A 13043-nucleotide genomic window follows, 5' to 3' on the forward strand; every position below is an offset into this window, starting at 1 on the left:
ACTTTCAAACAATACCTATTTTGTTTCGGTCAAGACTGTAGTTATTTATATATTGATGATAATAATTCCATCCGAGCCTGAAGGGTTAAATAGACATTACAAATAGTGGCTTTAGAAGTCAATATGTTGTTTAGCCTATCACTGGCATACAGTCCAAAGCAATCCATTTCGCAATTTAATTTGTCGATCTGTCCCGTGGTACACTTGGTACGCATTTTCACACCTGGCTCGTTTGGAGCATTTGAACAGCTCACTTATATTCTGACCAATGGGGGGACAGTTTGCTCACACGAGCCTTTCATTACACAGTTTTGGTCTGTTTTGAAATGTTGCCTTGTGAAAGTGAACTGAGCCAAGGAGAATAGCAACATTGTAAAAATTTTAGCCCCTGTTTTGGAATAAATATTATGAGTGAAATGTCTGAAAACGCCCTTTATACTGAACAGTGCCGGTAATGATCGGGCGGGGCATCAGAAGTTTCCAGAGGAGCTTGAGGCAAACAGAGTGGGGCAGTAGATCCCCCCTTAATTGTTGATCACTGTACACATGCAGATTGATGACTCACAGGTTTCAGCACCTCGCAAAAAGGAGAACAGCTGCTTTCTCTCAAGGAATACATGAATTATGACTGACTGTGAATAGCAAATTGTTTACAATGACTTCAGTAACTGGGAACTTCTGTTTTTGCATGATGCATGCATCTACGCTGCTAGGTGTCAGCACAACATACTGTACATGCAAATACTACTCAGTGCACCTTTAAATATGTGATTTATTCATTGTAATGAACATGTTGACAGCCTTTATTTGAAGTCGTGCAACATTTTCTCTCCAGTGAGCACGTGTATGTGTCCGATCGCTCCACCGTAGACACTCTCTCCAGTGCTAACGCAGCAGGCAGAATACACAGACGGCACGTGTTAGCGGAGGTGAGCCCTCAAGAGACTGCAGAGAACACCATGAATCTACAGGCAGGTGTGAAGAGAGATCATTTGTATTAAAATGAAATAGATTAACACTGAACGCACGGTTTAAAGGAATATTCCGTGTTCAATACAAGTTAAGATCACTCAACCCAAATAAATGTATTTTACTCGTCCCTCCTTTTCTTTTTTTTCTTTTATCCCCTTTTTCTCCCCAATTTGGAACGCCCAATTCCCACTACTTAGTAGGTCCTCGTGGTGGCGCGTTTACTCACCTCAATCCGGGTGGCGGAGGACAGGTCTCAGTTACCTCCGCTTCTGAGACTGTCAATCTGTGCATCTTATCACGTGGTCATTGTGCATGACGCTGCGGAGACTCACAGCATGTGGAGGCTCATGCTACTCTCCGCAATCTCTCTCTGAATCAACAGGTTCCCTTGCCGTCTGGAAGCCATCTCCTCAAAAGCTGCCACTTTACCCAACTCGATGCACCACTTACAAAATGTGGGTGCATCAGTTGACTTCCATCCCCTAAGGAATATCTGTCTACCAATCATCATGCTGGTTAGGACCCAGCTCTTCATGTATTTGTCTCCTATAGTCAGGACCCCCTCCATCACCCAAAATACACAGTCTGGGGCTAAATGAAAACTGAGTGTCCAATACATCACACACAAAAAGGTTGGATCCTCAACCAAAATTCCTGAATCTTAAAACAACCCTAAAAAACATGGGTTGTGTCCCCGTCTTCCGACTGGCGATTATTCCTTTTTTTAAAGAAAAGGAGGGACTAGTTTTACACTATGCTTTACACTAGTTTTACATTATGCACAAATGCTGTCGATTGAGCTTAACTTATATTAAACCTGGAATATTCTTTGAATCCCTGTCCCTGTTCCCAGCATGCTGTGCTGCGATCACTGAGCTTGTTTTGGATGACACAACAGCACGTAACGTAGTGCAGGTAGCACACTTATTCTCACTCGTTATACACGTTCTATTTCCTCTTGAATCCCACTGAGGGTTTCATGCTTTCATTTGGTTTTAGGAGAATGGTGTGTATGTAATCAGCAAACTGATATTGCCACAAAGCTTTAACGGACCTCAGGCAAGATCTCTACAGGTATGTCACTCTGGTGAATACATGCAAAAGTGATTTACAACTTTAAAACGGTTTATATGAAATATATTAATCGCTTTTTCATTTTTTGCTTATTTTCTAAAGTGTTACGCTTTCAGGGCTCTACGTTTCCTTTTTAGTATGGAACGCAATAGACATCATTTTAAAAGGTATCCGTATTTTTTCCATTTTCTTTCAATTTGTTTTATTTAGAAATTAAAAATTGTTATTCATGCATTTATTACAATTATAAAGGAATATTTCTAATATCATAATACAAATGATATCTTTGAATGGAGTCCACACGCATTTTTATAGCAATGTTTGTTTGTTTGTTTGTTTGTTTGTTTCAGACTGTTTACCCTAGAGGTGTTTGAGATGTTTATTGATGTTGGACATTATGTAAGAGATATTGCTGCGTATGAACCACTGCAGGAAAAAATCGCCCTCTTTTCAGTAAGATACTGATGATGTTTGTAGACTTACCCTGACTTAGATCTTTTGACTTGAACATGTAAATATAATGGCAGAATCTTTATTTTTGGGCAAACTATTCCTATAGCTCTGCACTAAGAAATAGCTTTTCATTTAGAGGACAAATGTCAAACCTCTTGAAATGTTTACACTATGAGTTGGTTTATCTGTAGGAGGAAGAGTTGGATGTTCTCAGGGAAAACATAGAGACGGTGAATCAGAATCGCCCTCCGCTGAGAGTTATCAACGGTTATGCGGTTTTGGATCATCTGGGTAGTGGTGCTTTCGGCAGCGTCTTTAAGGTGAAGCTGATTTATTCCTGTAGATATTATCCCACATTATTAGTTGACAGTTAAATGGACTCATTCACGGTCATTTTTGTTGCACAGGTCCGTAAGCAGAGCGGGCAGAACTATCTTGCACTGAAGGAGGTTAACTTTCATAATCCTGCCTTTGGCAAAGACAAGTGCTCAAGAGACAGAAGTGTGGAGAAGATTGTTTCTGAGCTGACCATCATTAAAGAACAGGTTCAAAAACAGAGAACTGGAGTAAAATCACTTTAACTCAAAACTTTGAGTGGTTTACTGCTATAATAAAATGGTGCAACAACAATACGATAGAATATACCTATGTTTATTTAGATTTTATAGTATAAATGTAATAGTATTCATTGGAATACATCATTATTTCCACCAAGTAATACAGTTCATTAGCCTAACTGTAGGCTGATTACAGTTGCCAATCATGCAATGCATTAATATAGAAAGTGCAGTCACAGGATTATCAGCATTTGAAATGGCTTCATTGGTCCTAAAAATAGAGTGTTTTATAATTATTTTCAAAAACTTTTGAATTTCTTTCAGATGTCACACCCAAACATTGTAAAATACTTCAAAACATTTTTAGAAAGTAAGTATCATTTTGTGACCTCTGTTCTCATATATAAATATTATTTCGAGTTGACTATACAGTGGTGTTCAAAAGTCTGAGAGGACTGGTTAAAATGCTTCTATTTTTACTTTTTCTTGTTTAATGCAAAATGTTTAATTGGAAATTAATTTATTAACTGAGTGAAAAGTTGATCTGAAAAATGTAAGAATTGTGCTTTGTCACAAATTTACTTAGTGAACTAGAAATAGTGCGAAATCATGCATATTTATTCTTCGTTTTACATCACTAAAATGGACAAATAAAAATAAATAAAAAAAAGGTAAATGTATTTGTATTTCCTAAAAACGATTTATTTCCAGGTTTAAATGGAAAAACTCTCACACTAAAAAAATATAGATATTTTGTGGTGAAATAAACAGCAGAAAAGATTTTCGACATTGAATATTTAAAGCGTGAACAAGTGATAGTTCACCCAAAAATGAAAATTCAGTCATTGTTTACTCACTCCTGTGTTGTTATAACCATATATTTATCTTTATTTCTTTTTCTGAACACAAAGAGAGAAATTGTGAAAAAAAAAAAGCAAAAATTGTGCTCAGTGATGTCATACAATGGCCGTTTATTGTGACCACCTCATCAAGCTTCAAAAGAACACAAAAGTATCATTCAGAATTCTAATAAATGATTCCATGAGACTCATGATTGTTATGAAAGCATACCATGAGGTTTGGTGAGAATTAAACTGAAATCTAATGTATTATTTAGTGAAAATGTTCATTGACCGTTGATCTCCTGATAGGACACGAGAGCAACAGTTCACGCAGAACCATCTCGGCATTGGGGCGCTCGAGCGAAAACTTGTTTGTTTATCTAAAAACAGGTCCACCACAGCGATAGTGACAACATAACACAACACAGCTGCACACAAAACAGAGAACAGAGCTTACTAAACATGTCTGAAGAGTTTGTAGTCAAAGAATTGATGCATTTCTATGCCCAGCCTTCTTTTTCAGAGTATTCAGAATATTACACAATTTCTCTCTTTGTGTTAAGAAAAGGAATGAAAGTCATATTGTATTTTAACCACACAGTTGTGAGTAAACAATGACTGAATTTTCATTTTTGACTGAACTAATCCTTTAAGTAAAATCAACATTTATACTCAATTCAAACATGTAAAAAGTAAATAATATTCATGATTGTTTGTTATTTTTACAGTGTGTCATGTGTCAGTCCTAAAGTAGAAATTATAGTTATTTTATTTACCTATTGATTCAAATTAGAAAATAAATATAAGTACATTTTACTTAAGCTGGTGTTCCCAGCATGCACTAAGCTTGAATAATTAATGAGCTTGGATGGTTTCATTCTTTGCAAGTTTATTTACACCGTTTTTATTGTTGATGTTGTTGTTACATTTGGTTAATTCTTGTTTTGTGCAGTCTGAATATCATTTTATGCTCAAAATTACCAATTCATGATCAAAATATTATCTTTTGATTGTTACTGTCATCGTGTTTTGCGCACAAAAAGTTCAGGTCTGCGTGAGTAGCTCTATATCAGGTTTCTGTCACCTGTAATGTAAGGTGATGTTGTCTAATAGACTACACAGCATGCATTAAGCTTACCAGCCCATTCATATGTCATACATGATTGATTATGTGTTTATAAGGAAAGTTAAAAATAACAACTAATAACTTGTTTTGTTCGGTCTCAGCTGATAAACTGTACATTGTGATGGAACTGATAGAAGGAGCTCCACTGGCGGACCATTTCAACTCTCTCAAAGAGAAACAGCAGACGTTCACTGAGGAGAGAGTGTGGAACATCTTCATACAGGTGAAGAACTGACCTGCTGCAGACTTTATCTGAACAAGAAGCAAAAAGACAGTGAAAAGAGAATAATCTCGCTTGATATTGAACCCTTCACAGATATGTCTGGCGTTGAGATACTTACACAAGGTGAAACGGATCCTCCATCGAGATCTCACTCCCAATAATATCATGCTCGGAGAGAGAGATAAAGTCACCATCAGTGAGTTGACATGATCTTTTATGTCTTATGTCAATTTTTACACACGTCATATTATTAATAAAGTTGTACATGGGTGTTTTCTCAACTTGCCAATTTCATTCGGGCAACTTTTTCTTTTTGTTACATTAAAATTAAATTGGAAAAATTTGACCAGGCCATAGATTTGATAGTTTTTGCCTTGTTCCTGACATTTAAATAAAAATACATTATAAAAATACAAATTAGTCATGTTTAAAACTAGGATAATCTAAACAAATTTCAATAATTTTTTGTGAAAATTATTTCTATAAATTTTCCGCAATCTATGACTGTCCCACAGTTGTGGCATAATTTTCATCACACCAAATAATTTTTGGCTGTGGGCCGGCTGTGGCACAGGTGGTAGAGCGGGTCGGCTGTGGCACAGGTGGTAGAGCGGGTCGGCCACTAATCGCAGGGTTGGCGGTTTGATTCCCAACCCATATGACTCCACATGCCGAAGTGTCCTTGGGCAAGACACTGAACCCCAAGTTGCTCCCAATGGCAGGCTAGCACCTTACATAGCAGCTCTGCCATCATTGGTGAATGAATGGGTGAATGAGTCACAGTGTAAAGCGCTTTGAATACCGCTAAGGTTAAAAAGGCACTATATAAGTGCAGACCATTTACCATTTTGCCCCTAAAATTTTTTTTTCAAAAGTGGACAGAAGTGTCAGTGAAAAGCATACGTGAGATGAAATATGAGACAAAACAAAGAAAAATCAAGGGAAATATCACTTGTGAGCAGACTATTTCCATTGGGCGTCATTTCCAATCAAGCTGTCATTTTCCAAATTATGCAAAACATGTGTGAAAATATCATTTAATTTTGTGTATTAAAGATACATAAAGTGTTAGCAATGAAATTGGCCTTGGCAAGACAAAGAAGTCGTGGAATTATATTTTATAAACATTAAAAATGTCATTTCCATCAGCGTCATTTACAGCACAGAATACTTTTAATCACAATACAGAATTTGAGATGTGCTGGAAATGACACTGTGCTGGGAATTTTCATGACTTTCAGGAAAACAAAATAAAAAATGACATAAATCTCCTGTCCTATGATGCATGTACATACACTGTTGGGCATTGCTAGTAGACACATTAAATAAACAAGAGTGCCTGATGTTGAAGAAACACCCACATGCCCTTCTAAAAAGACTATATAAAATGTATAGTTCCTCTGACTGTCAATTCTGATTGGATGGGTTGTGTTTGAAGCTGTTTAAAATGCTGATTAACGTACACCTGTGACTGCACAATCTATATTAATGTGCCAAGTTACTATGTTTCTTAGCAGAAATTCATACTCAAGCTAGTCTTTTCATACAGTGGAAAGAAAAAGTGTGTAAACCCTTTGGAATTACCTGCATTTATATATAAATTTGTCTTAAATCTGGTTTACATAGTTATATTTATTGTACAAAGTTACAATAATAAACAAACACACTTTTTTTTTAACTAATAACACAAGTTATTGTATTGTTTTTATACATATTGAATACATCATTCAAACATTCACAATGATTCTAATGGCTAGTGGCTAATTAGAGTCAGGAGTTGGCAATCCTGGCATCCAAATTAATGAAACTAGATTGGAGGTGTGTGTTAGAGCTACTTTGACTTATGAAAAGCACTCAAACATTAAGTTTGCTATTCACAAGAAGCATCTGTTGATGTGGAACATGCCTCACAAAAAAGAGATTTCAGAAGACCTACGATCAAGAATGGTTGCATTGCATAAAAGTGGGAAGGGTTGCAAAGTTATCTCGAAGAGCTTAGATATATATCTGTCCACAGTTAGACAAATTGTCTATAAATGGAGATGATTTAGTACTATGGGTACTCTCGCTAGAAGTGGCCATCCTGTCAAGATGACTCAAAGGGCACCCCGCAGAATGCTCAATGAGGTATAAAAGAACCCTAGAGAGACAGATAAAGACTTGAAGAAATCATTGGATCTGGTTAACATTTCTGTTCATGAGTCTACTATACAGAAAACATTAAACAGGTGTGGTGTTCATGGCAGGACACTATGAAGGAAGCCGCTGCTTTTCAACAAAAACATTGCTGCGTGCTTGAAGTTTGCCAAAGACCATTTTTACACTCTTAACCCAACAGAGATGCTGCGGAATGACCTCAAGAGAGCCGTTCACACCAGATATCCCAAGAATATGTCTGAACTGAAGCAGTTCTGTTAGGAAGAATGCTCCAAAATTCCTATCGGAAATGTATGGTTGAGTTAATTGCTGCCAAAGCAGGATCAACCAGTTAATACATCCAAGGGTTCACTTACATTTTCCACAACACTGTGTATGTTTAATGGGATGTGTTCAATAAAGACATGAAATAATATAATTGTTTGTGTGCTGTCAGCTTAAGCACATTGTGTTTGTCTACATTTGTGACTTTGATGAATATGAGATCACATTTTATGACCAATTAATGCAGAAAACCAGCTAATTCCAAAGGGTTCACATACTTTTTCTTGACACCGTACATGTATAAAAAACGTAATAACCAAGATTATCTTTTATTCCAGCTGACTTTGGTCTTGCAAAACAGAAACAGGAGAACAGTAAGCTGACGTCAGTCGTTGGAACAATACTGTATTGCTGGTGTGTCCCGAAATCAAATTTTACTTAGACATTCTGAATACCTGCCAAGACCTGGTGAACATTTGTTGGAGTTTGAGGTGAAGTGTTTGAGCATATGTGTTTATTGTGTGTGTGTGTGTGTGTGTGTGTGTGTGTGTGTGTCAGTCCAGAGATTGTGAAAAATGAGCCGTACGGTGAGAAGGCAGATGTTTGGGCTGCAGGCTGTATCCTCTATCAGTTGGTAACTCTGACACCTCCGTTCTACAGTGCAAACATGCTGTCGCTCGCTACCAAGGTGACTGATCTTTAGTTTATATAGAAATAAATCTATAGAGGCATTGCTTTGTTTCCTATTTATTTTTATAAGAGACATTTTTCATATAGCCTTAAAATCAAACATTGAAATGTAATAATATTACCATAAATATAACCATGAACACACAACAAGCTACATTTCAAAAGTAGCCTGCTCCATTTTAAGCTTCTTCATATATATTTTTTCAATATATGAATGTGACGAGGAGGAGGGCGGGGCCGTGTGTGGATGTTTTCTCTCTCTCTCTCTCTCTCTCTCACTGTCACTCTGCCTTGCCCTTTCCCTCTCCTCGTCCCCCTCCCCAGCTCTAGAGAGGCAGGGAAAAGCCTGCCAGAATGCCTTGATGTACGTCATGCTTGGGGTTCCCTGCCTGTGCGTAGTCACAGCTAAGCCCAATCGGGCTAACCAGCCGAGGAGAGGGATAAGTGCAGCGGGACGTGGCAGTTCGAGAGAGAGAGAGCCACATGTAGCTGCCATGTGTGTTTGTGTTGTGTCTTTTTGTTGAAATGAAATATTATTTTGACTGTTCAGCAGGTTCCCGCCTCCTCCTTTCCCAACCTTAACCTTGTTACGATGAAATATCAAAAATATTCAGCTGTGATTTTTTTAGATCGTGGAAGCGGTCTACGAGCCAATAGAAGACAAAGGCTTCTCTCAAAGGGTAACAGACATGATTGAATGGTAAGATTTTATTTTTATTTCCAGAAAAGTTCCCACTTACAAGTTCAGAAAATGTTAAGAAAAGTGATTTTGGTCAGAATACTATGAATGTTTTGGGCAGTTTCATATTTACACTCACCTAAAGGATTATTAGGAACACCTGTTGAATTTCTCATTAATGCAATTATCTAATCAACCAATCACATGGCAGTTGCTTCAATGCATTTAGGGGTGTGGTCCTGGTCAAGACAATCTCCTGAACTCCAAACTGAATGTCAGAATGGGAAAGAAAGGTGATTTAAGCAATTTTGAGTGTGGCATGGTTGTTGGTGCCAGACGGGCCGGTCTGAGTATTTCACAATCTGCTCAGTTACTGGGATTTTCACGCACAACCATTTCTAGGGTTTACAAAGAATGGTGTGAAAAGGAAAAACATCCAGTATCGCGGCAGTTCTGTGGGCTGAAAATGCCTTGTTGATGCTAGAGGTCAGAGGAGAATGGGCCAACTCATTCAAGCTGATAGAAGAGCAACTTTGCCTGAAATAACCACTCGTTACAACCGAGGTATGCAGCAAAGCATTTGTGAAGCCACAACACGCACAACCTTGAGGCGGATGGGCTACAACAGCAGAAGACCCCACCGGGTACCACTCATCTCCACTACAAATAGGAAAAAGAGGCTACAATTTGCAAGAGCTCACCAAAATTGGACAGTTGAAGACTGGAAAAATGTTGCCTGGTCTGATGAGTCTCGATTTCTGTTGAGACATTCAGATGGTAGAGTCAGAATTTGGTGTAAACAGAATGAGAACATGGATCCATCATGCCTTGTTACCACTGTGCAGGCTGGTGGTGGTGGTGTAATGGTGTGGGGGATGTTTTCTTGGCACACTTTAGGCCCCTTAGTGCCAATTGGGCATCGTTTAAATGCCACGGCCTACCTGAGCATTGTTTCTGACCATGTCCATCCCTTTATGGCCACCATGTACCCATCCTCTGATGGCTACTTCCAGCAGGATAATGCACCATGTCACAAAGCTCGAATCATTTCAAATTGGTTTCTTGAACATGACAATGAGTTCACTGTACTAAAATGGCCCCCACAGTCACCAGATCTCAACCCAATAGAGCATCTTTGGGATGTGGTGGAACGGGAGCTTCGTGCCCTGGATGTGCATCCCACAAATCTCCATCAACTGCAAGATGCTATCCTATCAATATGGGCCAACATTTCTAAAGAATGCTTTCAGCACCTTGTTGAATCAATGCTACGTAGAATTAAGGCAGTTCTGAAGGCGAAAGGGGGTCAAACACAGTATTAGTATGGTGTTCCTAATAATCCTTTAGGTGAGTGTATGTACACTTCCCGACATACACAGAGAGCTTTCTTAGCGCTAGTACAATGCCTGTCGCCTCAAAAAATGGCAAAACAATTAGTATTTTCGCACATTTTCATCGTAATTCTTCATCAACAGTTCACAAAATGCATTAAAACTAGGGCTTACTGTAATTGAGTTAATTACATGGTGTGCCTATTAATTAATCATAGTTAATCGCATATAAAAATATTTGCTGAGAAAGGCCCATAAATAACAATAATTCAATATATGATTAAGTTATATAATCATATCACATTTATATAGTAAATATAAAATATATTATAAATATAACAATTGAGATCTATTAAATGCAAAACATTATTGTGGCAGAGGAGTTAAACATTGATAAAACAGAACAAAAAATATACGTTATATAAAAAGAAGACGATATATTGTTTATTTCAGGGCTGGACTGGTAATCTGGCATACCGGGCATTTTCCCGTGCGGGCTGGTGGGTCGGCCGCGAAACATACCGAATGGGCCGCGATAAGCTAAAATGAGCCGCCGCGTTATGCAGAATGGACCTCAAAGTAGTGCCGTGATATGCAGAAAAGGACAACCCCCACAGTTGCCATATAAATTCCCGGGCGATTTCTCTTCCCAGTCCAGTCCTGGTTTATTTCCATATTATTGAACATACAGTCCACAGCAATCCATTTTGCAATTGAATTTGTCAATCTGTTCGAGATAGATTTATTACATAAGGGCTTTTTAAGGATGCTTCGATATACACATGGGTCAGACGGATTTTTTTTAGAGCATCTTACTTTGATTACGTTGTGTCATCAACACAGTGTTTTAGGTCGCTTGTCAAGGTAAATGTAGTTTGAAACTTAAAAAACACATCCTGAGATCCCTGCAGTCGGAATTACGATCCGTCCATCTCTGTTTGAACGCATTAATACTTTTTCATCTTGTGCTGTCACTAGTGTCAATCAAGTGTGATTTGCTCTCTGTCTGTACAGAGTTTCGCTCACTGCCCCCTGCTGAAAACAGGTGGTACTTCAAACTTGAATTGCTCCGATGGTATTATGGTCTGGGGACATGATTAATTGCATTTTAATGCATTATTTTTTAATGTAATTTATCGCACCGCATTAATGCATAAAATTCACAGCCCTAATACAAACTAAATTGTAGTCAACATTCTCAATTAAAACTTAAAGCTGAAGTATGTTACTTTTTTCTGTGTTAAAATACTTTCTTCTATCGCAGCTTAATATGCAGAGACAACTATAAGTAAGCCATTCATAGTAGACAGAGTGGTGTTCACATCCAAACCAACTAATTATTTCCACTGGATAGATGCTAAGTGGTACTTTGGGGTAGTTTTTGCTATGTAAGGTGCTAGCCTGCCATTGGGAGCAACTTGGGGTTCAGTGTCTTGCCCAAGGACTCTTCGGCATGTGGAGTCGTGTGGGCTGGGAATCAAACCACCAACCCTGCGATTAGTGGCCGACCCGCTCTACCAACTGAGCCACAGCCGCCCCAAATATAAATTATATTTATATTGGAAGTTCCATTCATAATGTTTCCCCCTTTTACCCACTATAACATTTGACACCGGTGTTGGTCCTTGTATATGGTAAAACCGGTAACACTGTACACCGTGGCAACCCTAATTCATAGATACATTTTCTAAAAAACTGTAAACACTGTCTCTGTTTTGAGCCACCCTCTTATGTATGAGTTGGGGGCGGGACTGCCTCTTTGTTTGACCGATGGCAGATGGGGGCGTATTCAGAAAGCTGTTTTGAAAACAATGTTTTCACAGAAATTACATACTTCAGCTTTAATATTGACCAATACCAATCATTGAGATTTTCACTGGTAATTATAATGTGTGCTCATCTCATTATTATGATCATTCTGATTGGACTTTAAGGCCGTATTAGATGTACACTGGTGGCCAAAAGTTTGTAATAATGTCCAGATTTTGCTCTAATGGAAGGAAATTGGTACTTTTATTCACCAAAGTGACATTCAACTGATCACAATGTACAGTCAGGACATTTATAATGTGAATAATTACTATTACAATCTGAAATAAATGTTCAGAACTTCTTAAAATACTTGAAAGAGTTCTCATCAAAAAATCCTCCATGTGCAGCAATGACAGCTTTGCAGATCTTTGGCATTCTAGCTGTCAGTTTGTCCAGATACTCAGGTGACCTTTCACCCCACACTTCCTGTAGCACTTTCTATAGATGTGACTGTGTTGTCGGGCACTTCTCACACACCTTACAGTCTAGCTGATCTCACAAAAGCTCAATGGGATTAAGATCCGTAACACTCTTTTCCAATTATCTGTTGTCCAATGTCTGTGTTTCTTTGCCCACTCGAACCTTTTATGTTTCAAAAGTGGCTTTTTTTTGCAATTCTTCCCATAAGTCCTGCACCCCTGTTTCTTCTCTTTACTGTTGTACATGAAACTGGTGTTGAGCGGGTAGAATTCAGTGAAGCTGTCAGCGGAGGACATGTGAGGCGTCTATTTCTCAAACTAGAGACTCTGATGTACTTATCCTCTTGTTTAGTTGCACATCTGGTCTTCCACATCTCTTTCTGTCCTTGTTAGAGACAGTTGTTCTTTGTCTTTGAAGACTGTAGTGACACCTTTCTATGAAAT

The 13043-nt window shown here is 38.2% G+C and overlaps 2 protein-coding genes across 2 annotated transcripts in view; both read left to right on the forward strand.

The window, feature by feature from the left end:
- Positions 1-13043, forward strand: part of LOC127655440 (free fatty acid receptor 3-like) — a 526022-nt gene that overhangs the window by 509814 nt on the left and 3165 nt on the right. The window lies entirely within an intron of this gene.
- nek10 (NIMA-related kinase 10) overlaps positions 1-13043 on the forward strand; it is a 28050-nt gene that overhangs the window by 10640 nt on the left and 4367 nt on the right. The window contains exons 14-26 of the mRNA XM_052143260.1: positions 836-975; positions 1826-1887; positions 1972-2046; positions 2149-2213; positions 2397-2499; positions 2691-2819; positions 2907-3044; positions 3381-3426; positions 5126-5247; positions 5341-5443; positions 8007-8082; positions 8227-8356; positions 8988-9058. Coding sequence (XP_051999220.1) covers positions 836-975; positions 1826-1887; positions 1972-2046; positions 2149-2213; positions 2397-2499; positions 2691-2819; positions 2907-3044; positions 3381-3426; positions 5126-5247; positions 5341-5443; positions 8007-8082; positions 8227-8356; positions 8988-9058 — 1260 coding nt within the window. The remainder of the gene's footprint in view (positions 1-835; positions 976-1825; positions 1888-1971; positions 2047-2148; positions 2214-2396; positions 2500-2690; positions 2820-2906; positions 3045-3380; positions 3427-5125; positions 5248-5340; positions 5444-8006; positions 8083-8226; positions 8357-8987; positions 9059-13043) is intronic.

The sequence above is a fragment of the Xyrauchen texanus genome, chromosome 15, assembly GCF_025860055.1.
Source record: "Xyrauchen texanus isolate HMW12.3.18 chromosome 15, RBS_HiC_50CHRs, whole genome shotgun sequence".
In the NCBI taxonomy this organism is placed as follows: Eukaryota; Metazoa; Chordata; class Actinopteri; order Cypriniformes; family Catostomidae; genus Xyrauchen; species Xyrauchen texanus.